This window comes from Podarcis pityusensis (genome assembly GCF_964106645.2).
Source record: "Podarcis pityusensis genome assembly, chromosome: 5".
Taxonomy (NCBI): domain Eukaryota; kingdom Metazoa; phylum Chordata; class Lepidosauria; order Squamata; family Lacertidae; genus Podarcis; species Podarcis pityusensis.
In genome coordinates this window covers 56,469,607-56,495,288 of record NC_138032.1, presented here as the reverse complement: position 1 = coordinate 56,495,288, position 25,682 = coordinate 56,469,607, and the positions used below count along the sequence as shown (strand labels likewise).

Sequence of the window (25,682 nt, the reverse complement as noted above, 5' to 3'; positions counted from 1 at the left end):
ATATAATTCTTGCTAAATGTAATTACAGTGGTACCTTGGCTCTCGAATGGCCTAGTTGTCGAACAAATTGGCTCCCTAACGCCACAAACCCAGACGTAAGTGTTCCGGTTTGTGAACGTTTTTCGGAAGCCGAACATCCAACATGGCTTCCGTTTGAGTGCTGGAAGTTCCTGCAGCCAATCGGAAGCCATGCCTTGGTTTTCGAATGGTTTCGGGAGTCGAACAGACTCCTGGAATGGATTAAATTAGAGAACCAACGTACCACTGTAATATTATACTATAAGTGTCCCTGTTTAACGAAGTCTTGTAGAGGAACTACTGCTTATAAGCAATTTTAGATTACAATTCAGATACCCAACTTCAAATTACATGTCTTATGGTCATAAATATGAAGGTCATAGGTGTATATAAAAACCAGTTTCCTCTTCCAAATACATATGCATGAAGGATTAGGAAAATATTATGCTTCTGCTCACATATATTTGGAAACATACATGCCACAATTGACACATGAAGGACTAGTTCAAGCTGTATCACTATGTTAAGTGAAAGTATGCTCCCTCCACACATCTTTTTAATGCTGAGGTTGTGGAGGGGATAGCACTGTGTTTCCTCCTCTAGAGTTTACTTGACAGCAGCTCCTTTCCCTGTTCTTTAAATGAAGGAAGCAAGATAGAGAGACACAGTCAGAAAACAGCAGATAATGGTTCATCCATGTCTCTTTCCAAGGCTTCCACTTGAAGTTTCCACTGTATTCTGGCACTTCTTATATCCCAAATGGTAGAGTTGTGCCAGCCCATGTGCACTTTCTCCTTTACAACTGATTGAAGGTGCATGTAACTTATTTCAGAATCTTAATGTGCACACAAGATGCTTCAGAAAAAGTGGGCTTCTGACTCTGGATAAAATATGTTTGTGTGCTTAAACTGTCATGTACATATAGTCTATATATTTTCCCCTATTCTGTTCTCTGATCATGTTTCTGTCTCTCCATTTGTGTTGCAAGCTTAGAATGACTGAAATTTAGTTTAGCCATGTGTGCATGTGTTAATTGAGAGTAACCTTAGGGTATATGGCTAGAGTTCTTAGGTTGATAGGTGATGGATTTTATTAGGGCAATAAAATATAGAAAACCATTAAGGGAAAATGGCTTACTACATCAGCGTAGTTCCACATGATTTATATCTTCATAACCTTAGGCACATCTGAAATATTTTCAACTGCTTCAGTATACATTATTAGATAAATCTATAGTGTGGTCTCACCTACATCAGAATTGACTTTCATTTTCTGTGAGTGTAAAAGACAGCAGGGGTGAAAATCAAAGATTTTATTGTCATTACATTTTAGCATTTTAAACTGTAGCTAATCTATTATTACCCTTTTGGAAGAAGCAGCAGCAGCAATTACACAAACAATGCCATTTAGCAATAATGAGAGTTAAGAGGTAACTACCATACACACCTGAGAATATTTGCACCTCATTTAAGACTGGTATCAACTTGTGCCAAAACCACAAGGTTAGTAGCTGAAGACACAACATACTTACTCACCTTTTTATGTCTATTTGTATACTTTTTGGTAGAGCTTTTGACCATGGAGTTGTTTTGTTTCCAACTTTCAGTCCTGCATGCAGGATTTACTTACAAGTGACACAGAGCCATTCCATTGCATGAAATATTCCTGAAAGGGGTTTAATCTGAATTGTGTCTATATGATTGACACTATCTGACATCTGTTGATGCGAATTTCAGATATTCAGATGAAAAAGGGAAACCGGGTGTGCAGAGCTGCAAAGGACTGTCAGTATCTTAGCCTGAAGACCTAGGCTTATGTTGTTATAGGCTGATAACTGGTAACTGATTCACATTTCCCATGCTCAAACACTACACGGGAAACCTAACCTGCATAGCTTATGGAAGATGTATTGTAGACAATTCCATATGTGAAAAACTGAGGAATATAATTTCAGAAAAGTAATCATTTTAAGAGGAATTGTTCTGAAGCTTGTGATACTATCAGATCATCAGAAAAGTGAAGAGAGCATAACGATAGCTGGCTTTTTGTGTAATTTTGTAGCTCAAAGACTACAGGTCACCCAAGATGCAGGGTCCCGTCCCCCCCACTGGCCTATGAATACCAGCAGTAGTAATGTATAGTAATATAAACTAATCCTATGTTGTACTGGAATGTAAATTTTCACTAAGTACTGTGTATGGAGAATCCAACCCTAATAATGGTTTCAATGGACTGAGAGAGAGGAAATGGGCAACAGGAAATAGCATAGTTTGTTAGATTGATGGTGGTTGTGCTGAACTGTGGTAGTTAAGAAATTTATTTACGGCTGAGGTCGCATTGCTATCAAAAAACATAACTTTATAAAATTCTAAGAATATATTAATAAATACAATCCAGTGACTCTGGAATTTAAGACCCTTAGAGATCAATGGACTTGTTATTAAAGTCAATTGATTTCAAAGGGTCTTCCCCACCCAGGGGCTTCCCTAGTAAAACATTGCCAGCATTCCCTATGCCTTTTCTAATTGAGAGAAAGTCCCTACAGAATCTACAGTACATATGGGATTGCTGTTTCACTTATCATGACAGTAACACTGAGCCACATAATTTTGTCAGGAAAGGTGAAAAGCATGGGGTACTGATGACAGAAACTTTCAGGTTTCTCATCTTGAGCTTGTTGTAGTGCTTTGGAAGTTGGCATTGTGTCTGGACGTGGAAAGCAAGGAGGCAAGACTTGGGGGAAAAGGCCAAAAGTCACTCTTCCCTTGTTGGGCTTCAGTTCCCCATGGGTTGTTTGCATTGTCTCCTGAGCAAAGGGAACAGTGCCAAGCTTGTCGGAGCTGGTGTGCCCGGGCAGTGGGAGAACATATTTAAACTAGTGCTCTAGCCCTATGACAAACCTGTAAAAATCCTGTTTCCTGCACTGGTTCCAGTGGTTGTCAATATTGACAACAGAATCTCTGTAAAAGGTACAGGTAATGGCTGTCATTATAATTCCAGGAACTGGTTAGAACCCTGAGTCTAAATACTGCAGCCGGAAATTATCTTTGTACATATATACATCTCAATTAATGTGAGTACTGTGGTACATTCTGTCTTTGCCTTTGTGGATATAGTTGGGATCTGCCTGTCAACAACAGTAATTTTTATCTTGTTTAAAAATATTCCTTTGTCACACACAAACAGCACTTAAAATAATCTCCGCCTGGGAGAGGCATTTTTTGCAAATAATAATTTGTTGCAAACTGCATTATCTGTTTTGCTAGTCCCTGTTCCCCTCCCACCCCTCATTGAACTAATCCTACACAATGCAGCACCACAGTTCTATTTAAGACAAAATCTAATTTTCTTTGATGGCACATTAAGATAATGCCTGTCAAGGATATTTTAAAGCTGTGCTATAGAGAAAGATTGCAGTCCTGTACTCAGTTACTGACACTTAATTCCCACTGCTTTCAGAGGGATTTAAATGTGTGGGACTGAGTGCAAGATTACTGGCTAAGATGCAAAACACAGATAATCTTCAGTAACTGTTTCTCTTGGGCTTCTGGAAGTGCAAGAACTGTACTTTACATTTCTGCTGAAGCTTATAGGCTGAGTCTGTCCAAACCCATCCATGCATATGAGACACCGAGTTGCAGTGCCATGTTCTCAGTTTTGGTTGAGATTTGAGAACCCATTCATTCATACATTCTTGTTCACGGCAGTGCACCCAAACCTGCAATTCCAAATACCCATGAATTGTATTAACAAAGATGAAAAAAATACTATCAGCAAATACTTATTAAAATTAAAGATGCTACAGTGTTATCCTGGTGTGTTTCTTTAGAAGCTTAGCTGACACGTGTGTTTATTTCCTGATCATCAGAATTAATACTTGGTAACCTGTGGACATTGAATAAACCTTCCTGCAAATTATTACATACAAATTAGGATGAATTAGGCCATGTGAAAATGACCTTGATCTTACATGCAGTGTTATGCATTGCCTTGCACTTGGAATTATTATTATTATTTTATTTGTTAAATTTGTATGCCACCCTATACCTGTAGATCTTGAGGACCTGTAGATCTCAAGATTAGCAGCTTTCGGGGGGCATCAGCCTCTTACCTTGAGCAGCCTTTAAGCGGGGGTGGGGGGAACTATTTGAGACTAAAGTGTTCAGTCTAGTTGTGAATTTACCGTTGACCATTCTGATTTAAGCTACTGGAGAGTATGTGTTTGGGACTTAACTCACAAATAATTCCATACGACACTACCAAACTCAGCCATCATCACAGCACAAAGCAATCCTTTTGGAGCATTGCCTTATTTTCGTGTCCAGTATATTGGATTAAGCAACAGGTAAATAGCCATGTCCTAAAGCAAAACCAATCAGTATATAAGTCTTGAAAGTGGTTGGCTATCAGTTGAGGAGAAAAATTGGTCTGATTTGCAAAGAAAAAGGGAATGCTATAAGTAGATGACGCTAAAATGGACATTGAGTCGGAGCTTAAAATAATCTTCTAGCTGGTAGCAGATATTAAGTTCCAAGGGTTCTGTGTGACTGCACACTGGACTACATGTTTTAAAATTGTACTCTACTTCTCTTTGTGCCTTTGCTTGTTTCCTCGATTGGTTTACATTCATGCTGTTTGGTTTGCACTGAAACAAAGCTGTTGGTGGAAAGTGTTCATTTTATACCACTTTGGGTGGAGAAGATTGTTTACAGCATGTTAAATAAAACAAACATAGACAGTTCCATATTGCCTTCAGCTATGTTAATTATAGTGTATTCACAGTTTTTTACCACAAGCTGAGAAGCTATGCTTGATTTTCCCTCTTCCCCCTACTCCCACCAGCAAACCAGAATCGGTTTTTATTATTGGGGAGAGATAATTAAGTTCTAGCTTCAAGCATATTGGTTGGATCCAGAGAAAAGGCTGTAGAAGTGGATTGGCAGAAGCTGACTTTCCTGTTCCCTCCTGAACCTGACAGCTCCCCCCCCCCCCAAAAAAAAGAACTTCTTCCAAGGTTCAGGGGGCACTTACTGAATGCAGTGGGCCTGTTGCACAGGAGGCTGAGTGGGAAAGGACACTTCCAGAAAGATGTGAACATAGCTTCCACTCGTGGGAGTTGCCTCCAATTTTCAGCCTGACCCATTCAGCAGGGTCCTTTGGCCCTAGGGAGAGGAAGTTCTGGTGAAGGAAAGTCATTTTCCACAAGTCTTCTTCTGCAGGCTTTTCTCTGGATCGAATCCATCATGATGAGGCTGAAATCTTAGCTGCAGCCAACATTATTTTCCTTTTTAATGAATAAAGGAGAAGGAGAAATTGTGGGTTGTTAAATCTTTGGTAATTTGATATTCTATTTGTTGCCTCTTCTCTGCCTTCCCAGCATTCAGACCACAAAAAAAGAACTTCTCTTCCTAGTCGAAGTCGCCATCAAATTCATCTTCTCATGTAACTGTTCCAGTAGGGCATTTGTTTTATAGAAAGCGCACAACAGAGCTTCTGAATACATTGTCCTGCAAGGTCAAATGTCTGTTCCCACGATTGTAATCTGTAACAGCTGCCGGCTCCCTGGAATTGGTTACAGTTTCACAGTCTCCCTCTAGGGGGAAAGCTTCTATTTGTTCTTGCAACAAAGTTTCCCTTTTTGAGATATTTTGTCAATATTTGTTCCTTTGAAATGCGAAGGGAAACAGTGGAATCACTATGTTTCTCTTCTTTTAGCTATCTGTCAAAAACGTTTGTCTCTGGTCAATGAGCTTCAAACGTCAGTCCTGACACCCCGCTCCAGGATCAGGACGGTGGAAAGTTACTTTACTTTAAACTCACTTTAAACAGTCCGGAAAAGATCCCCCTTCTTCTCCTGCTGTCGAAGGGGGGTTCCACAATTTTAAATGATGAAATCCAATCCTTTAAAGGCGATTTTCTAAGCTCTAGTTTACGTTGTCTTTGCTTTATTCTGTCTACAAAAGAACGGAAGGCTGACTTCCTGTTTAGACCTTCCCATTCAGTACCAAATTGAAATAAATTTTTAAATCCAATTCCTTTCTGCTCGCAAGTCCTTATTTAAGGTCCAGTTGTTCAAAGTTTAAGTACTCACGAGTGCTTATTTTAGAGTCCAAATTGTCCCAGGAAAAAGGCAGCACTCTCCGGCAACGGCTATGCGGCTTCACTCCACGGAAATAGCAGTTGACTCACAGCACCGCGCCACTTCCCCCTCTTCACTTCGGAGCCCGTTAATGGGTTCCTTTGCGAGTTGGGGGGGCGCTAAAGGTCCCATGGTCACAGGCTTCATCCGCCTGTGATTTTTAAAAGGGTCCCCGCTTCGCCGTAGCGGAGAAGACCCGTTTCCCGCGGAGCTAGTCCCTCCAGTTCAGAGGGAGTCTGCCATTGCCGATGGCGCCACCCCGGAAGTCCCGAAAGGCCGAAAACCCATTCCTCTTCCCCCCCCCCTTCCTGTCTTGCCCTACTTCATCAAGCCAACATCTGCCTCATGATTGCCATTTTTGCACATTGTTACTCTTCAGATGTTTGGCAGATTGAATAAAATTTGGCCATGGAATGGTTTAATGTTAATACTGATCTGGTGCTGCTATTAGCCATATGGATGTAAGGATCATGAGATCATGTCTGCTTCAAATTATACTCCATTTATTATTCCTTTATTATTGTTATGTTAGAGTAGAATTTGCTGGGAAAGCTATTATCAGCTTCTTGAACTGCTGAAAATTGTTTCCCTTATCTTTATATATGTCAAAAAGACCACATGCAGTTGGAACCAATTCCTTTCTGGTTTTAACCAACAGAACCACTCAATCTAGGTCAGAATAAATGTCATAACATGACAAATATGTCCTGCATTTAAGCTATAATCCTAGGTACAATTAGGTAGTTTAAATCTTATTGAAACAAAGAGATGCAGATAATGGAACTGGGCATACTATTAGAACCCTATATATTTTTTCCTACTATGGCGAGATTAAGTGAGGGATTCTGAATTTTCGCTATGCTGTTATAAAGCCTACTATTATTATCTTACAGATAAACAATAGTATAGAATAGCGATTTTACAATCCATTGGATTCAGCTTACTCAAAACACACTTAAAGATTGACTCAAGGGAGAAAATAGCTACATTCAATAGAACATCCAAACTCCTTCAGAATAAACTGCACAAGCAGATAACGGGTAGGTTAGTCTTATTTCCCCTTTTTATGATCCTCCTATCTGAAAAGAATATCACAGGCAGCTGCAGTTTGGGGATTCAAAATGCTGTGCTGGGTTTCCTGTTCTTCATATGGCTTCCTTAGTTCCACCTCACTATCCCTATGACACTGTGGGCCACAGGATCCTTACTAATATTTTCTACCACTTCTTGTGCAGGGGGGCGAGGTCTGCCCTCTTGAATATTCCCACTTTGCTCTGCCTTACATTGGACTTCAAACATGATCATCTCAGTGGAGTCATTGGATAGAGAGGGCAGCAACCACACATACAGCCCCCTTACAGCTGCTTTTCCTTCCTCTCCCTCACACATCTTCCTTTCTTACTTCCTGACAGTCCGATTCTGGTTCCTTGTGCCACCCCCACCCCCTAAGTATTCTTTCCCTCCCACCCTGGGAATATCTAGTAAACTAAAGTCATGTGATATTGTTGCACTGCATGTTTACACTTCCTGTGCCACACTTTTTCATTGACTGTCTTTATGAGGAGGGGAAAACTTGCAACACACTTACATCATAACTGTCCCCTTTCATGTTAACCACATAAAGTGGGCTGCATGACCTTGACACATTGCATGTGAATTTCTGGAAAGGGGGAGATGAAAAAGATAAAAATCAGTTAAAACTAACCATAAAATCAAATAGCTTACTTAAAATGCTTGCTGAGAGAAAACCTCTTTGCTATGTTTTGCTAGTTTGAAAAATACATTTTCCCTAGTTTCTAATCCTGCTTTGCAGAGTTTGCACAGACCATACTTTGCTCATTCAGACAAATACAGCAAACTATGGTTTGCTACTAAGTGGGAAAGAGTTGGTGTATCACAAACAGGATTGTGGTGTGGGAGGGGTGGGGAGGCAGGAAGCACACCTGAGGCTCCTTAAAGGCTCACAAATTGAACTAGGGCAGTGTCTATCCCATGTTCTGTTGTAACCAATTATGTTAGTGGAGCCTAATTTTCAAAAGGAGTAATGGGACTTTGAAATCCTAGGGCTATTCAACCAGACCAGATGATCTAGCTGTTACAGATAGACCAGGAATCTGACCTCACTTTAAGGCTTAGTTTAATCTACAGTTTACATTTAGAACATACTCTAAAGACTCAAATGAAAAATGAATCTGAGTCTACAATTTGTTCTCCAGAAGAAGACTCCCAAGAGAGTTCTCTTTCAATTGCCTCTGATGATTTTTATATTGAAGCACATTGAACCTTGCGCTTTTTATTCTCCTGGAATAAACTTTTCCTCTCAGCGCCATCCTGAGCCTCACATCTCACACACACACACACCCTTCTCTTGGGTTTTTCTTTTGTTCACTCTCTCCCCTCTTATCTTTTTTCATCTTCTAACACAGCAACATGCAAGTTTATGGTTAATGTTTTTGTTAATGGCTCCTCATGAAAAGGTGCATTTCCACAAGCATCTGGTGCTTTGCTAAATGAACGTTCTCTTCTACCTGCACATATTGCTCAGGAACTGGAGGATCAAAGAATGCCTCTTTAGACTTTCAGAAGCTAAATCTGTGTGTATTGGTGATCTTCCCTAGTCAAGCAGATTGTCAGTTTTGCTTTCTGTTCTGGAAATGCAGTAAGTAGACAAGGTCCTTTAAATTAATTTTTCCTCCTAATGTTTGATTTTTCTCTTGAAACCAGTTCTTCAGTGGCTAGAATGAATTATAAGAAATGGCATGACATTTGATGCTGAAATAGTTTTAAAATCTGTAGCGCATGATACATGTTTAATTATATTCCTCCAGTGACGGAAAACGAAACATGAGGAAATCATTCCCCCAAAATCAAAAAGTATTTGGATCCAATATTTTGCTTCATTCTTCACTGTTTTCTCTCTCCTATATTCTGCCCATCAAATAGGACTTAAAGGACAGAAGTTTATAAATAGTAGGACCTTGGAATCCCAAATTTGAGGGGGATATCCCAGTGTTGGATTTATCCAAAGCGAACCAAACTTTGAGGCTTCAATTCCTCAGATAGGTGTATTTTAGTCCAGGATGACACATTTGTTAATAAATCTCTCCCAAGTTTTCCATAAATGGGAAATGCCGGGCAGATTGGGAGTAGGAGAAGAGGAGTGTAATTCTGTGGCGGATAACTCTTAAGCTTCCAAAGATCTTTCTGACGTTTAGTGGACTGTGTCTGTCTTCTGATAGCAGAAGAAAAAAATACATAGTCAATGGGTTATTCAAATTTAATTAATTAATTTCTAACCTCACTTTTTTTGCTTCAAGAGAAGTTGTGTCCATGTCAAACCAAAGCTAAAGTTCAACCAAGGCTGTTTCCATCCATTCTAACACAGAACATTGCTCTAGGACAGTCATCCCTTCCCATCAGTTATCATTAGAGTGGGGAGCAGGGAGGAACTATCTTTTTGAGGAGGAAGTGGTCCTGCAGTGGACAGTGCCAGAGTCTGAATTAAGCAGGGTCAAAACATGAGGAGAGGGAAAAGGGGCTGGAGAGAGGCTGGTGAGCCTGCCATGGAGATGACCTGTGGGCAGTATCCAGCCCATGAGCCAGAGGTTCCCACTTTTGCATTAGATTGTAGCTGTTTCCTTCCCTTTTCTTCCCATCATACTCAGCTGACTGCTAGCAACTGGACAGCCAGTTGTATAGCTCTGCATTCCTTGCTCTCTTGTCCCCAAAACAGCAGTTCATTTCATTGTGCCAGGGCAGACAGGGAGGATAATACGCCTTCTGTTCACAATACTTGATCATCAATTGCGTGGTGTCTTAGTTCCACTTAGTATTAGATGCTCAAAGCAGTTTGCATGCATTATCTCAATAATCCTTAAAACAAACTGGTGAGCTAGCTAGCATTATTAGCCTATGCTGCAGATGAATTTATAAAACTTTGGTTCCATAAACCAGATGTGGTGAATATTTACACAGCTAAAAGCTGTGGCATGCGTTTTATTTGTCTTGGTGGATTTCATTTGTTAAGTTCATGGAGTTAGCAAGGGTTCCCTCTGCTGATCATCCATATTCTTTGTGATGCCTGAAATAAATGGAAATGTCACTTGGCTACAGTGGGAAAGCACAAAATGTGGTCTTCTCTGCATTTCTGCATTCCTCTAGTTGAAAGTGTTATGAAAACGTTCAGCTTTCAAAATGTTCTTTTTGACATGTCAATCCAGCACATATGCCATTATTCCCATTTCACAGAAGGAAACTGATGTTAAAAAATAGTGAGTACTGATATAGCTAAGTTGGCATATATTAAACTTTTTTTTTTTTTTTAGTTCATCAATGGATCATACTGTCTCTGGTGGTAGCATTCCCATTCCAAAAATTAATTTGTTGAGTTTAGGAACTGTTTATGTGAATATTGTTCTGGATCAGCAACTCCGTAGATAGTTCTTGACCTTTCTCTTCTCTCTCATGTTGAGAACAGCAGGGAGTTGGATGTGGCACCACTAGAGGCTGGATCAGCAGCATTGTTCGTGGTTATAGCCACTGTGGATTTAAATCAGCATTTAGTAATTATTCTTTGTACTGCTCTTTACTTGTTTGATGGCTTGGTATTTCCTTAGCTGTTGTTAATTTACCTATCCTAGCTAATAAATAATAAGCATTCCTTAGAGGTTTATGTGCATGGATCTGTGTGTGTGTGTGTGTGTGTGTGTGTGTGTGTGTGTGTTTGCTTGTTTATTTATTTGCTTTAACATTTTATTACTCCGCTCATTTTCCCAGAAGAGATCCCAAAGCAATGTCCAATAAAATAACAATACCAAAACCATTAAGGCATTAAAAGCAAAACAAATAACAATTCTGCATTAAAAATAAAGCTCAGAAAGTATTTTAAAAACCTGACAAGGCAGGGGCAGATAGGAAAGTTTTCACCCAGTGCCAAATCGGAGAGCATCATTTCTAGGGAGAAAGTTCCAGCATAATGGTTCCATAACCAAAAAGGCTTCATAACCAAAAACCAAATAACCCTTAGTTGTTACCCACCTTATTTCTACAGGACATCTGGGGAAATTACTGTATCATAATATAAATTCAGGTTCATGTGGGAAGATGAAGCTGTACAACTTCCCGTGTTACAAGCTGCATGTTGAATTGTTCTTGGGATTGGGAACTTGTGTTGCTCTTTAAAAACTGGTGTCATGTATCCCATATTCTCAAACTCATTTGGCAATCTAGCCACTGTGTTTTACACCAAATCCAGTTTCCAAATTTCTTTCAGTGACAACTCCGTGTGCAAGACATGTCATCCAAAAGAGATATTACAAGAGTCTGTGCCATTGTGGAGAGAGGCCATCTCTGTCCAGGAGGGTCACTGTCAATGTTCCAGCTTAAGCTGATGTACATAAAGTGCTTGAGCAATTAATGTCAACGCTGAATCTGATAGCATATCAAAACTGCAAAGCAGGTCTTTCAGAGGTAGTACATACCTGTTCAGAACAGGTTGGACACTATAACTCAAGTCAGAACAACCCACCAACAACATATCCACCTTGCCTGGATTCAGCTTCAGTTTATGTTGGGAATCTGAGGTGGGAGACCCACGTAGCGAAAGTTGCCCCCAGTTTCAGTCACCACACAGAGGCAGCTTAAGGTCCAAATAGTTTACTGTTGCAGAAAATAAGGCTTCAGCAGTACAGTTCCAGACGTCAATATATACATAACAGCTTGTATGAGTACAGATACAGATACAAATAAATATACAAGCAGAGCTTTTTTCAACTGGAACTTCTCTCAGGTGGGCAACAATGCCATTATAAGACAACAAGGGACTCATTCATGGTGGATTCTGGTACCTCTTTTTCTAGAAAAATAACATTGTATACAAGTATGAAGTATTTCTATTGCTCCAGCAATTCAAGATGACTCAAGCTTCTCAGTACTGACCCTGATACAGTTTTTTGGTCTTAGTTCAGCATATTACTGATTCCAGACACAGGGTCAGCATCTCTACAGCTTTACCTGAATTTGATGAGAAGCAGGAACATAAAAAGATGCCTGATACTCAGTTAGCACAGAATCTACTACTCTGGAAGCAACACCTCTCCAGGGTTTTGAACAGGAGCCTTTTCCAGTGCTACTGGAAATGCCAGGTACTGAACCTGGAAGCTTTTGCATGAAAACAATGCACTTTTCCTCCAATCCATAGCCCCTCCCCCAAAAGAATAAAGAGAGAACATATGAAGCTGCCTTATACCAGACTATTTGACCAATTAGCCTGGTGGTGTCTTCTCCAGCTAGTAGCAATCATCCAGGGTCCCAGGCAGAAAGGTATCCCCCATTGTTTGTTTCCCAATCCTTTTAACTAGAGACCCCAGGATTGAGCATGGGCCTATCTTCATGTAAAGCACATGGAGTAATGGTCCCTCCATGAACTGAGTGTCATCAGCAGACTGATAATCCATTGACTACAAGATTTTGCTTGGACCTCACTTCAGAAAAGAGCAAGATTTTTGTCTGAAGGCTGTCTGATTTAGTTTCAAAAGGGCTGCCTTTACAGTTTGGGGATTCTTCTTTTCTTTTTAAGATTCACTTAACCTTCCCTATTGTTTTATGGTGTTTCGTTTGAAAATAGCATACATGAGAGAAGTACCCCCAGAAAAAAACCTGCCTAATTGTAGACAAATGGGCAGGGATTTTGATACTAGGCTCCTTTAAGTTCTTATTGGGGTTGAACTAAAAGGGATTTGCTTCTCTCCCTGTGGTTTTGTGGACAGCAATTTCATTATGAAAATAAGCATGCATTACCTCTAGGAAGGTAAAGTGCAGGTATGGCAGGGGGGATGAATGTTTGGGGGGGGGGAGATAGCTTCAGTCTTGTGTTCTTTTCATTTGGCACCAAATGTCACAAGAACAAAGTGCAAAGCTGATTCCACAGGAATGGATCTGTGGGCATGGGGCACTGAGGCAGAATGATGAGGATGCCCAACATTTTCTAGAAACAGAAGTAGCAAAGTGGCACAGTACCTCAACATCCTTTCCCCAAAGTCTTGGCAAAATTATTCCCTCTAATTAGTCACAAAGGAGCTCTTCCTCTCCCCACCCCAACATTATTCTTATATTACATACTTGGGGCGAAGTGTTTCAAATTTTGCAGACATGTGGTCTGCTCAGTTTTTTTAAAAAAACACTGGAATCTGCAGAGCACCTCAAAAGTGCTTCAGATGTCCTCTCTTTAGTTTGGTGTGACCTGTTTTTAGTCAGGCAAGCTTCTAATTTGTCTGCGACAGCCCCACTTAGATTCAGGATTTGTCCAAACATTTTGTACACCCCGGATGATATTCATGACATCACTCAACAGTTTTGTGTAAATGTTAAATAGTGCTGGGGACAAAATAAGAGCCCTGTGGTGCACTATAATATAATGGCTATGGCGGCAGTAGACTTCCATCACAAATCCTGGAAACAGCAGGCCAATGAGGAGTGGAACCACTGGAGCACAGAATGCCTGTTCCCCATCCCAGATAGCCACTCCACAAGGTTACTCTGCAGGATACTGTGATAAGTGGTTACAAAGGCTGCTGGGAGAGCCAGGAAAACCAGCAGAGTCATTCTTCTGGCAAAGGTTATCTTGTGACCAAACCCAGTCCATGCTAAACCTAGTTCTGAAGCTGTACTGATAGGAATCCAGATTATGTGTTATCTCAGAGTTCCTATCTACTTAGGCACCTTGTCCAAGAAGGATATATTAGTGATTGACCAGCTGATAGAACAATCTTCCTTAGCAGAGGTCTCCTTCAAGCTCTTCAGAAATGGTTACTCCTGGACTCTGGTTGTCAGCCCTGCCATACTAGATGAGCAGGTAGGTGGGTTGACCAAACTCTTCCAGGTGCCTTGTGCACATCATTGGGACTTAGCAACTGAAATCCTTCCAGCAACACCTGATTGCATGATCTAGACACATTTACAGACTGTACTATAGGCAACGTGGCATTTAAAGACACTACAGATGTAAGCAATTTTAAACTTCAAAATTCATTTACATCACAGCAGATGGCATAGTTATCTATACATTTAGGCACAAGCCAGTTAAAGCTAACCACTTAGAATTACAGTTGCTTTCAGTGGAAGGTTATGCATAAGTATTTGCAATGTATTGACAATCCAGCTTGTATTCTGATACCTTTCTTGCATCCTTTGTAATTTTCCCTTCTAGTCTGGTTCAAGTAAGAGCAGACTCTCAGCACCTGCCCATTCCATTTCACATGTGGCTTTTCACATGCCTTACATGAAAGTGGCTTCTTCTGTAAGACAGATTCTTCATCCAAGACCACTGACTGTCTTTTTGTGGAGGTATCAGAACCACTTTCAAACCTCTGGGTTAGTCACTAAGTTTTGTGCAACATAAACCTTTCCCATTATTTTTAACCGTTTCATCTCACCTCTATGAATTCCATAATACCTTTTAAAAATTATGAGTATGTTTTGCTTAATTCTTATTAAGAGAATGCTTGGATATCATTGTGCAAGATCCCATAAAAAGGTAAAGGTAAAGGTACCCCTGCCCGTACGGGCCAGTCTTGGCAGACTCTAGGGTTGTGCGCCCATCTCACTCAAGAGGCCGGGGGCCAGCGCTGTCCGGAGACACTTCCGGATCACGTGGCCAGCGTGACAAGCTGCATCTGGCGAGCCAGCGCAGCACACGGAAAAGCCGTTTACCGTCCCACTAGTAAGCGGTCTCTATTTATCTACTTGCACCTGGGGGTGCTTTCGAACTGCTAGGTTGGCAGGTGCTGGGACCGAGCAACGGGAGCGAACCCCGCCGCGGGGATTCGAACCGCCGACCCTTCGATCGGCAAGCCCTAGGCGCTGAGGCTTTTACCCACAGCGCCACCCGCGTCCTGCGCAAGATCCCATACAGTGTAGTATTTTTCTCCCCCAGATTTCTTCCTGCCCTTCAGGTTTAGCCTCTTAACTTATGGCCATCTGGATAAAGCCTTATGGTTTCCTCAACAACTCTCCACAACTTACTTTTTAAAACTGTGAAAATGTATTGGACACTGTTGGTTCCCCTTATAGCTCAGTTCCCAGCAGACAGATACTGATGTTGCAGTACTAGACCCAGTCCCTGTTCCTAGATACTTAGCTGGCATGTTAGTCCTGCTAACTTGAGCATCTGTGTGGTTACTTGCAAAATATGTCACATGAGTGGCAGCAGGTGTCTGGCAAAGCCTTTGTGTGTGGCCTGAAGGGTGGGGGTATCTATCTAAACTCCTGTTGGTGGCTGCTGTTTCTGCTGCAGCCAAAGGCATACACCCAAATACATAGCCTACGTTAACAGATCACGTTTCACTTTAAGTTGTGAAATAACGGGGCGTGGCACAGATTAAATATGTTTTTGAGATAACTAGGAAAGTGAGGCAAATGTACAAGTCAGTTATTTGGGGGAAGGGAGAGGGTGACATGTACAAACAATTCAGAGTGCACAGTGTAAAGTTTACTTACTGTTATTATTTTGACCGGCACACACGTAATTTCATTCAAGGGCTGCCGGGGGAGTTGGGAGGGGGGGACGACAAACTTTGATTAGTTAAAAGCAGCAGCAAGGTCTGGAGGGAGTGTTCGAAAGAGTTGGGAGCCGTAGAGAGGTGACTAGAACTCCTCTAGCAATTTCAGACTATTCTTCTGTAGCAGGACAAAAGCCTTTTCTTTTGCTTCCCGTGTTCAAAGAGACATTTGTCTCGAGACTTTGCAGCTGTGGCCGTGGGGATGCTTGTTTGAAGATACCCCCTTGTAGGCGAGAGGAGAGTCGGCACACCGAACAGTAGTGTAGTATCTTATACTTTTTCTCCCCCTCCCTTTCCCTCTCTTATGCTTTTATTTCTCCTCCTTCTACTCCTCCTCCTCCTCCTCTCTACCATGTGCATTTTTTAATAAGACGAAGAATGTGGAGGCAACGTTTTCAAGGCAAGGGGAAATTTCCTGTTTTTCTTTCCTGTTTGTTTAATAAAGTGTGCCATTGACTTTTAAGAACTGCAGCGACTTTTGTTACAAGCGAGCAATTCAAGGCAACGCTTGGCTTGCTTCTTGATGCACTTTTTATATACTGCTGGAGAAGATGTTTAAATCCTTTCCGTTTTTTTAAAAAGAAGAAGACGGCGACGAAGATGAAGCTGTGTGGCGTAGGCAAGTGAGATTAATAAGAATTAGGCAAATGGCTTCTTCTGCTTTTGTTTCGGTGAGATAGTACCAGCCGTCTTGCAGCCACACAAAGGCTGCCATTTACCAGGGAGTCCTCCCTAATTCTCTTGGCAGGGGTGCCATTGGAATCGGATACAAGTGGGTGGCAATGGGGAGGAGCTGCAAAAGAGGACAAGCAGGCTTTGTGTATTTTTTAAAAATGCAACAAAAGCACTTTATACATTGAGCTGGGTGCAACAAGCTGTGCAGCTTGTGAGTGGGATGGAGTAGTTTTGAGATCTCAGTGTACATAGAAAGCCCTCCCCCCCTCCTTCCTTAAAAGCTCTCCACTGAAACATTGGCTAAACTCCACAGAGAGCTGAAAAAGCCAGAAAATATTTATTGAACAATGCTTCTGACAACTGGCTTGATATTTGAAAGCTTTGGAAAGCGAAAACAGACAATCTTAATTTTGAAAACAGTTCTGGGGCACCTTGTTGATATTCTGGTCAGAAAATTGGATTCGGTTTCCTTCCTATTGTACACACCCTTCTTTATTGGCACTTAGTTCCTGTTGAATAGAATGGTAGGCTTTTATTCCTCTGGCCCTTTCTCTGATTTGCTTTCTGTACATACAAAAACATGTAGTTTATCATCTCTCATTGTTTTACTTTCTAAAATGCTGCACTTTCTTTGATTCATGTCCCAGACAAATATGGTCTAAAATGATGGTTGCAGAAGCAAGATGCATGGTTTCACAATATAAACAAAGGTGGTAGAAGAAAGAGTGGCTTCCTACCTTTTTTAATTGCTACCTGATTTAAGCATTTCTACTTAGAAGATGAAGTAATTTGTTTTTGGTCCTTTGTGTTATCAATGAAGCATTTGCTATAGGAGCAACCATGGTGCACTTCATATATCATTTGAAACTATTCATTTGCTCCCCCCCCCCCCAATTCTAACCCCTGGGCTTAGGTTTTGATACAGTATTTACAGGCATGAAAGCCTTCAAACTATCATTTATATTTTTTAAAGATTGGTGTAACTAGAGCTTGTATATCTGTGTTTGCAGGGAAGGTGTGGCAAGAGGTCAGCTATTTTAATCATACTGTTAGGGCTGGGGGTCTTAACGTTGTGTTGCATGGTTTTGGGGGCTGCAGTCAGTTCATGCTCTGTACTGAAAAGCAATTACTGGCACATCCTGTTCTCCTATTGCTCCCGTTCCAAAGTTTTGTTTCTGTCAAGTTGAAGTAATTGATTTCATCCAGTTGCTCTAAGCTGGAAAGTAAGAGGGAGAAATCTTTCTTAAATATTTTAGTCACATTTCCCACTAATGTTTATCTTTAGTCTTTTTTAAAAAAAATAATCAATGCAGGGGCTTGGCATTGTTTAAAAAGCTTAGGTCATCGGCGCTCTCAAACCTGCTATAGGAAAGAAGGTTATATTTCTCTTGCCTTGCTTAAAATCACTTATTTAATTGGGCAATAAAATTTGAGATAACTGCCTTTGGTGCTTGGCATTTTATGGTTTCAAGAAGCAGGCACCGACCCTAACTGTATTGTTGCTAGTAAATGTTTCCTGCTTTCCTAAGGAACTAAGCTCTGATTACAAATTATTGAGGAACATAGGAAGTGATACACAGTGTATAAACTGGCAGCCTCAGTCTGAAGCCATTGTCCTGGTAGGGAATCTAGCTTCAATTATCCTCTGATTTGCTTCCCCATTCTGCCTTTGACAGTAACAAGGCAAGGCTGTCATTAAGTGATATTCTCAATCCTGGAGACTGTGCACCAGAGTCAAAGTACAGTCGGAGCGCTTTATTCAACTAGGAAGAAAGGTTAGTCGGGACAAAGCATAGCTATTCAGCTCTGGATTGTAAGCCTTCCAGTTTTATGTGACCACTCCCCCCTTTTATCCTGGTTATCTGCTTAGGGCAAGCTTCTTTCACTTATCCAAATCATCTCAGCACTCGGCCATGCATACTGTGACACAGTTGCACTTCCATCTGGATACAAGGCTGGAAGATGCATCACAGTCATACCTCTTGTTACGTTTGCTTCAGGTTAAATCTTTTCAGGTTGCGTCCCGCGGCGACCTGGAAGTACCGGAAAGGGTTACTTCCGGGTTTTGCCGCATGCGCAGATGCTCAAAATGACGCCACACGCGTGCACAGAAGCGGCGAATCGCAACCCGCACATGCGCAGCTGCGGGGGAAGGGAAGCCTCCCTTCGCTCTTCTTCTTCGTGGGTGGGCTCCTTCTCCACCCACCCCACCCCCACCAACAAGGTCTCTAGGGGTTGTAAAGCAAGCCAGACCATTTAGCAGTGACCCCATTCATTCCAGCAGCTGGCCATCACCCACTCCAAGCCTTGCGAAAAATATAATCACCATTACTACTACTACTACTACTACTACTACTACTACTACCCTCCACCCATAGATATCAGGGTGGCTCACAGCCTGAAACTAGGGTACTAAGCACATGCTAAAAACTAGAACAAAGGCAAACCAAGCCAGCAACCCTCCTTCTCCCTTATTTGTGAAACAAGCCTGTTAATTGCCTATCCAACTAAAAAAAAAAAGGCACTGAAGGTTTTTGAGATCAATGCAAGCTAAAAAGCATTGCAGGGGGTTGGGCTAGATGACCCGCAGGGTCCCTTCCAATTCTACTTTTTTCTGAAAAACACACGCACAACCCAACTGTGGTCCCTCTGCAGTCCTCGCCCCAAACAACTGTGTGTGAGACTTGCTCCCCAGAAAGTGTGTCTTGTCTTGCTACCTGTGGTTTTTGGTCTCTTGTCAGCCCCCTCCCCCCAATCTATTCATATTCCTTTCTCCCTAATCTCCAATATTACATTTTCCTCTGGCTGAGACTTAAAACAGAAAGCCCTAATTCCCAACTGTGTTTCTTGCTGCAGTCCTACTGTCTACTCAGAAGTAAGGTCCTATTTGATTCAGCAGGGCTTACTCTCAGGTAAGTGCAGTTAGGGCTGCAACCTTTGTGACCCAAGTTTTGGGTCCTTTTTAGGTTCAGGATGTCACTGCTTTACACCCACCCCCACCCCACCCCCCACAATATTCGAAAACGGCTTTGTACTTAAATATAAATTGCCCGGGAACTTCATTGTTTGTGTCTTTATTAATTTATTTAAAGAACAGCAAACTGGTGATTGCTTTAACTTTTTGATATGTGGTGATTTGAATCATGAGGATGAATTAGAAGAACTGCTGAGTCTTGAACGAGTTTTGCTTTGGAATTGAGGACTTCATTATATTTTCTTCTGCCTTTTCATTTTATTTTGTTTTAAGGGCTTGTTAGAGATAATATGTAAGTGTGGTGTCAGCTCCCAAAAAAGGTCAACAACTCTGGGGAACCTTTCCTAAAAAAGGTTGACAACTCTGGGAAACGGGGGGGGGGGCAGTGCGCCGGAGGGATCTTTGCACCACAGCGCTGGATATGCTTAAGATGGCTCTGGTCAGAAGGCCCTCAGAACTGGACCTCAGTGTCTGGGCTGAACAATGTGGCTGGAGAGGCTTCTTCAGGTATACTAAATGCACAAGGCAAGAGCTGGGTTAAATTTCTCCTTAAATCCTCAAGCCATAACTTCTCAAAAGCCACTCCGATGCATTTCAGTGCCATAAGCACCTGTCTGCTCCCTTTTACCTCCATTTTACTCTGCTACTTTCCACACCTGTGAACCCCTTGCTACCACTTTCCAAATATCTCCCTCTCAGTCAAATTGGCCAGCAGCCCTGGAAGGCAGTTGGGGCGTCTAGGGGGTGGCACAGATACCCATTGTAAGCCCTGCATCCAAGACAGGATTCTCATTTGTTCTATGTGTGGATCATCCTGTACTCCTGAAATGTTACACAGGTTAATTAAAACTCATTTCACTTAAGACCACTCTGTGATCCGGCATATTGTCCTTGTTTTTCCTGTCAACATCCATATGCTATATATTGAGCTAATATGATATCTATTACATAGCACCCTAAATAGAAGCACAAATGCAGTATTCTTTTTTCTTTGGCATCAGTTTTGTTGCTCTTTACCTTAGATGTTGCCCTTTTCTGGGCACAAGTGTTTATTTGGTCTTCATTTGGCATTCTGTCCAACTCAGTTAGATCATAGCTGTCAACTTTTCCCTTTTCTTGCAAGGAATCCTATACTGAATAAGGGAATTTCCCTTTAATAAGGGAAACATTGACAGCTATGAGTTAGATGCTGGGGTGCTGTCTCAAATGCTGCAAGCCAAGGATCTCCGTTTTAGCCTTTAATTCATGGGGCAGCCCAGAACTTCCACACCCACTGCTCAGGCTTGCATCCTGGAGAGGTCTCTTCAGTGCTGCTAACACAGCGAAAACAACTCAGGAGGCTGCAGTTGCGAGTTACCGGGCATTTTCACAGTGACTCTAAGAACATCTTTAATATCTATCTAATGCACAAGTAGAGAACTTGGTCCCTCCAAATGCTGTTGGACTAGAGCTCTCACCATTCCTGACCATTAGATATGCTAGTTGGACTCCAATGATACTTGAAGGCCACAGGTTCCCCTTGCCCTGGTCTGAGGTATCACTTCTCTGTACTTTAAAACAATCAGGGAAGCATAAGAGGCTTACGTATTTACATATAAATGTAGCAATTTGTTTTAATAGAACAGGAAATTCAGTTAGTATTTGTCTTAACATTTTGATGACTTGTAGGATTGCATGACATAGCTTGTTATGTATTTATAACTTCCCTATTAACTTAAACCATTCATGGATTACATTCTATAAATACTCTCTCTCTCTTTTTTTACTTTAGCACAGGAAAATCAAAGAGGGTGATTTTAAACAATCCAGTGTTTTATCAAAGGGAGTAATCTTAAATCACTCTTCTATGAAAATTTAGGAAGTCCCAGGCTTAACAGGGAGGTAATTCTAAAGCAATTAATGACGTATTTGAGTACTTAGATAGAGTTGCAGAGAATTCAATAGCATGTGTTGTAACTGAACTGTGGCCCTGAGTCTTTAAGAGAGAAAAAAGCTAGTAAGATAACGCTAAGTTTCTTTGTCAGAAAAGCATCCCTCAGGGCAGCACTTTCAAAAGTGGCTTTTACTGTTTGAAGTTACTGGCCTATATCACACAGAGCCCCAGCTGTTTGTGTGCATGTTGAGAAGTGTGCTCTGAATGTCGGTACTCATTGCGGTTTGTGGGCCACATCTAAAAAGTACAATGCATGCCTCAAGCTGAGGCCCAAAGAGATATTGAGGTAAGCTCTGGCTTATAACCCCCTCCCCCGCAGGATTCTCGCTGTTGCTGTTGTTGGTGTTTTTCCCTTTCCTTGCAACAGCAAACCCTCATGCTACCTCAAAAACTGTTTATGAACTGTTTATGAAACCTCTTCTCTGCTTCAGAAACAGCATCCCATGCGGTAGGCCCAACCAAAATTCCTCAAGTAAAATAATAGGGAAATAATGTGGTGCATTTTGAATCAAATAATACCTCAAAGCCACTGGGCTTCATTTCTTCACAGAGTTGTGTGAAATCAGATTGCTGTCTACTTGGTGATGGTGGTGTTTTAGATGTTGTGTTTAATGATATTTTGGGTTAGAATATAGCCTTTGTCCCATTTAAAGGACCTGGTCACTCATCTCCTCTGGGAATAAAGAGGTGTCTGTTCCACTTTACTCTCCATTTTTCTAGGGGTCCTTTGTTTTTCCTCCCCTTAGAAACAAGGGGATGTTACACTACAATCTGTGTTTTGGGAGTACCTGAAACTGTAGCATTGTTGATGCTAGTTGGGCTCAGTGCCTGGGTGGTAAATATAAAGAGCTCCATGCAGTTGTGACTGGTGGTCAGACTGCAGAAGGCAGGGAGATCCAACAGTAGGCAAAGTCTACTTTCCCTGGACTGATTATAAGTAAGAATGCAAGTGGAGGGGCAGGGCAGGCTGAGGCTGGTTGAGGCAGTGTGCCATTTGCCCTAATATACCAAACCTCTACTGGCTCCATGTAAACCCCAAGGTTGACCTCCTGTACATGGAAGCACCACGTATAAGATTGCACTGCAAACTGTCCAAATGTTGATTCAGGTAGAGGTACAATAAAGAAACCGGAAGTTAAGCTCGGAATACCTTCTCAGGTAGCATCCTGATCCTTTTATAAAGCCAATACTGCTTACTACAGTTTCAGATAAACCCATGTGGCAATCAGGGGTACTATTAAGTTGGTTTAACACTTATGCTCCATTTGGTTCCAGGTATTCGCCCGCAAATAATGAATGGCCCTATGCATCCTCGTCCATTGGTGGCTTTACTAGATGGAAGGGATTGTACAGTGGAGATGCCAATTTTGAAGGACTTGGCTACTGTTGCATTCTGTGATGCGCAATCAACTCAGGAAATCCACGAAAAGGTAAAAAAATGGTTTTGTAGACTGACCTAATGACGGAGAGTATGGCTGTCTAGTTTTGAATCCATTTCAGGTTCAGTTCCCCTTACCTGTACACTGCTTTATAGAGTAAAAATGACTAAATTTTGTAATAAAGCAGTTTTGGATTACAAGAGGTGTCTTGGAGACCAAATTTGTAATTGTGTGTGTTTGTTGGTTTACTCTGTCTTTTCCTCTTTGTATTGCTGTTGCTCTTTTGATTAACAGAACTAACAGTGGATACACCTGAAATGCGAATTCCTGAGCTAAAGTTTCTTTGATGGCACCTGTCTTGGATTTTATGACCATGTTGGTTGCTTAGGCAAAATCAATCTCTTGGATTCAAAAATGGACTGATCTTGTTAGATAGGCTTTAAAATAGGTGGGTAAGAGGGGAAAAGGTTAATGTAAACAATCTGCCTGGTCCCGGTGCTGTGTTCCTTGTGTTCAGTGTACTTGCAAACAGTGTGTGTTCATGAAGAACAGATTTAGCTATTCTGCCCCGATTGATTTTCTTAAACGATACAAAATCAATAGGCGAAAGCAAAGGAATTAATGTATAAAAGATCAAACATACTTGGATTTCATGTAAACATTAGATAACTGTCTTTCAGTAACCTTTTGAACCTGGCTTGGCTAGGGACCCCATGAGGTAGAGCGGGTAAATGACTGAAGTAATAGAAATGAAGCCTTGTCAAAAGTGTCAAAATATGCAGCTTGAAAAGGCAAGCTAAGGTCCAAACTAGATACTATATGTACGCACATGGATCCTTCTTCAAACAGTCCCTTTTAAACTAGCTTTGGGAGAGGGAGATTAGGAACAGAAAAGCAACGCAATAGGGTTGTTCCCCCCCAAAAAAAAAACAAAAACTGGTCCCCTGCCAGTCCTCTCCTCCTCACAGATTTCCACATGTGTGTGTGTGCTTTTTGGTTTTAAAAGGGGGGAGTATCAGCAGAACATTTTTAATTTTTGTGTGTGAAACATCTTGTTTGGCCTTAAGGTAGCAACAATGTCATCCTGAATATATTTGGGAACAGCGCTTCCTTTAGGTTTTTAATTCAAGGACATCCACAGCTTCTCTGCTTACTCTGTAAGTTACACAAGTTACTCTGCTTCATTGCTAATTGTACTCTATATGTGAAGTTTCTATTACATCTTTGTATTATATTTTTATTTGCAGTGTTTTTGTTTTATCTTTTCAGGGGATATTTTGTTTTCCTTTATTGTATTTTTGTTTTTAGCCTTTATCTGAAATGTTTTATTTTGAGATTTTCTGTGGAGTGTATGAGGTGCCATGGGAGAGGCAGTATCTGTTGGGGGACACATCATGCTCCTTTTCTGCCAGAAGTCTTCCCCCTGCCCTGAGCTCTTGTCTGTGGCTCCTAGAAGCTGTTGGCTTGCAACAGTGGCCACACCCCAGAAATGGCATTGACTGGCCAGCTAAACCAGGTGAAGGTAGCCAATGGATCTCAAAACCCCTGCATGCAAGGCGGATTGAGCAGACGTGGGTCCAACTGTCAAAAAGACAGTTTCTGCACATGCTGTAGAGGGAAATGAGGGGCAGATGGGAAAGCAGATATACTCACTTGTGAGAAAGGCTTTGGAAGTAAACCCTGAGGAGCAATCCGTATCCACTGCCTTACAGGACATCTTCAGGGAGAAAAAGTTAAGGATTAAACCCTACACAAATTCGTAGTGGAGTCCCTAAGGTGATTGGATGGTGTCTTGAATACCTCCTTCCAGCAACTCCTGCAGCCAAGCTGGTGCCAAATGTGTTGCTTTCCTTTCCTTCGGACCACATCAGTGTGGCCCAAAGGGGAGTCTTGTTATCCGGGCAGCCCAAGACCTCCAGTTCACACTGCCAGGCTTGTGCCTTGTGAGAGGTCACTTTGGTGCTTCAGATGCAGCAAAATCCATTTGACGTTTTAAGATAGGTTGCAAAGTGCTTAGAATTTTAAAAATCTTTTTCGGAACTGCAAACTGGCATAAAAATCATTTCAATAAATAAATAGACTAACAAAAAAAAAAAAAAGGTTGCAGAATGCCACTTACAGCCTGTTTAGATCATTACGATGTGGTGGATCCTTACCTCGACTTGTAAAAGCTGTTTCTATTTCCTGTATTAGTAGTTTTACTGAGCACATAATATAAAACCTGTAGAATTTGGCATTCACTTCTCAAAAGATAATATCCAATTGTGTCCATCCATGAGTGGATGACTTCTGCTCATGCAATGGGACTTGCCTTCCTCTCACCCCCCTTGCAGCCTTCATATCCCCCAAAAATCTGATTCAGAAGGAGTCTCAACCCTCTTGAGCAGTTTTGGAACGTGTGTGGGATACTATAGGAGAGAAAAGAGGCAGGGAGTTCCTGCTGCAGGAACCAAAATCTGTTCACGTGATGTTGGATATCACCCCTTATCTATTTCTCATTTTATTGAGACAGGAATACATATGTCTGATTCATAGAATTGTAGAGTTGGAAGAGATTCCAAGAGTCATCTAGCCCAACCCCCCACAGTGCAGGAATCTCCTGCACACAGTCCCCCATCCAGTTGAAACCACACTGGGCCCTGCTTAGCTTTGCAAATGTGCTCCAAGACTCCTGTTCCTCCTTCTTCTCCATCTTCACTGGCAAGATTACTGGCTTTGGGAATCCCCGTCATCCTAGTCTTTCTTTCTTGTACTACTCTTTTCCTTCCCACAAGTGTATACATAAATTTATTTTTATACCCCCTTTCCATAGTTCAGACATGCTCAAGGCAGCTTGCAACATGAAGGAAATTACATAATTACAAGCATAACTAAATTAGTTCTAAACAATAAATAAAACATCAAAAGTAAACAACCAAATTAAACAATTTCCACATAAACCGTAAGCTATCAAATAAAGATACAAAAATTAATATCAATAGCAGTAACAACCCATCCCCCTCAACAG

At 41.4% G+C, this 25,682-nt stretch overlaps 1 protein-coding gene across 10 annotated transcripts in view; it reads left to right on the top strand.

Moving 5' to 3' along the window:
• Positions 1-25,682, top strand: part of CTBP2 (C-terminal binding protein 2) — a 210,913-nt gene that overhangs the window by 161,591 nt on the left and 23,640 nt on the right. For 8 of the 10 annotated variants that reach the window (XR_013986352.1, XR_013986353.1, XM_081005206.1 and 5 more), the window contains one exon: positions 22,572-22,726. Coding sequence is in view for 8 of the 10 variants with exons in the window: in XM_081005206.1 (XP_080861332.1) it covers positions 22,572-22,726 (155 nt within the window). In the remaining 2 variants the exon portion in view is untranslated. Of the gene's footprint in view, positions 1-12,278; positions 12,301-16,136; positions 16,334-22,571; positions 22,727-25,682 lie in introns of those variants that run through there. The other 2 variants (XM_081005208.1, XM_081005207.1) reach the window with 2 other exon arrangements.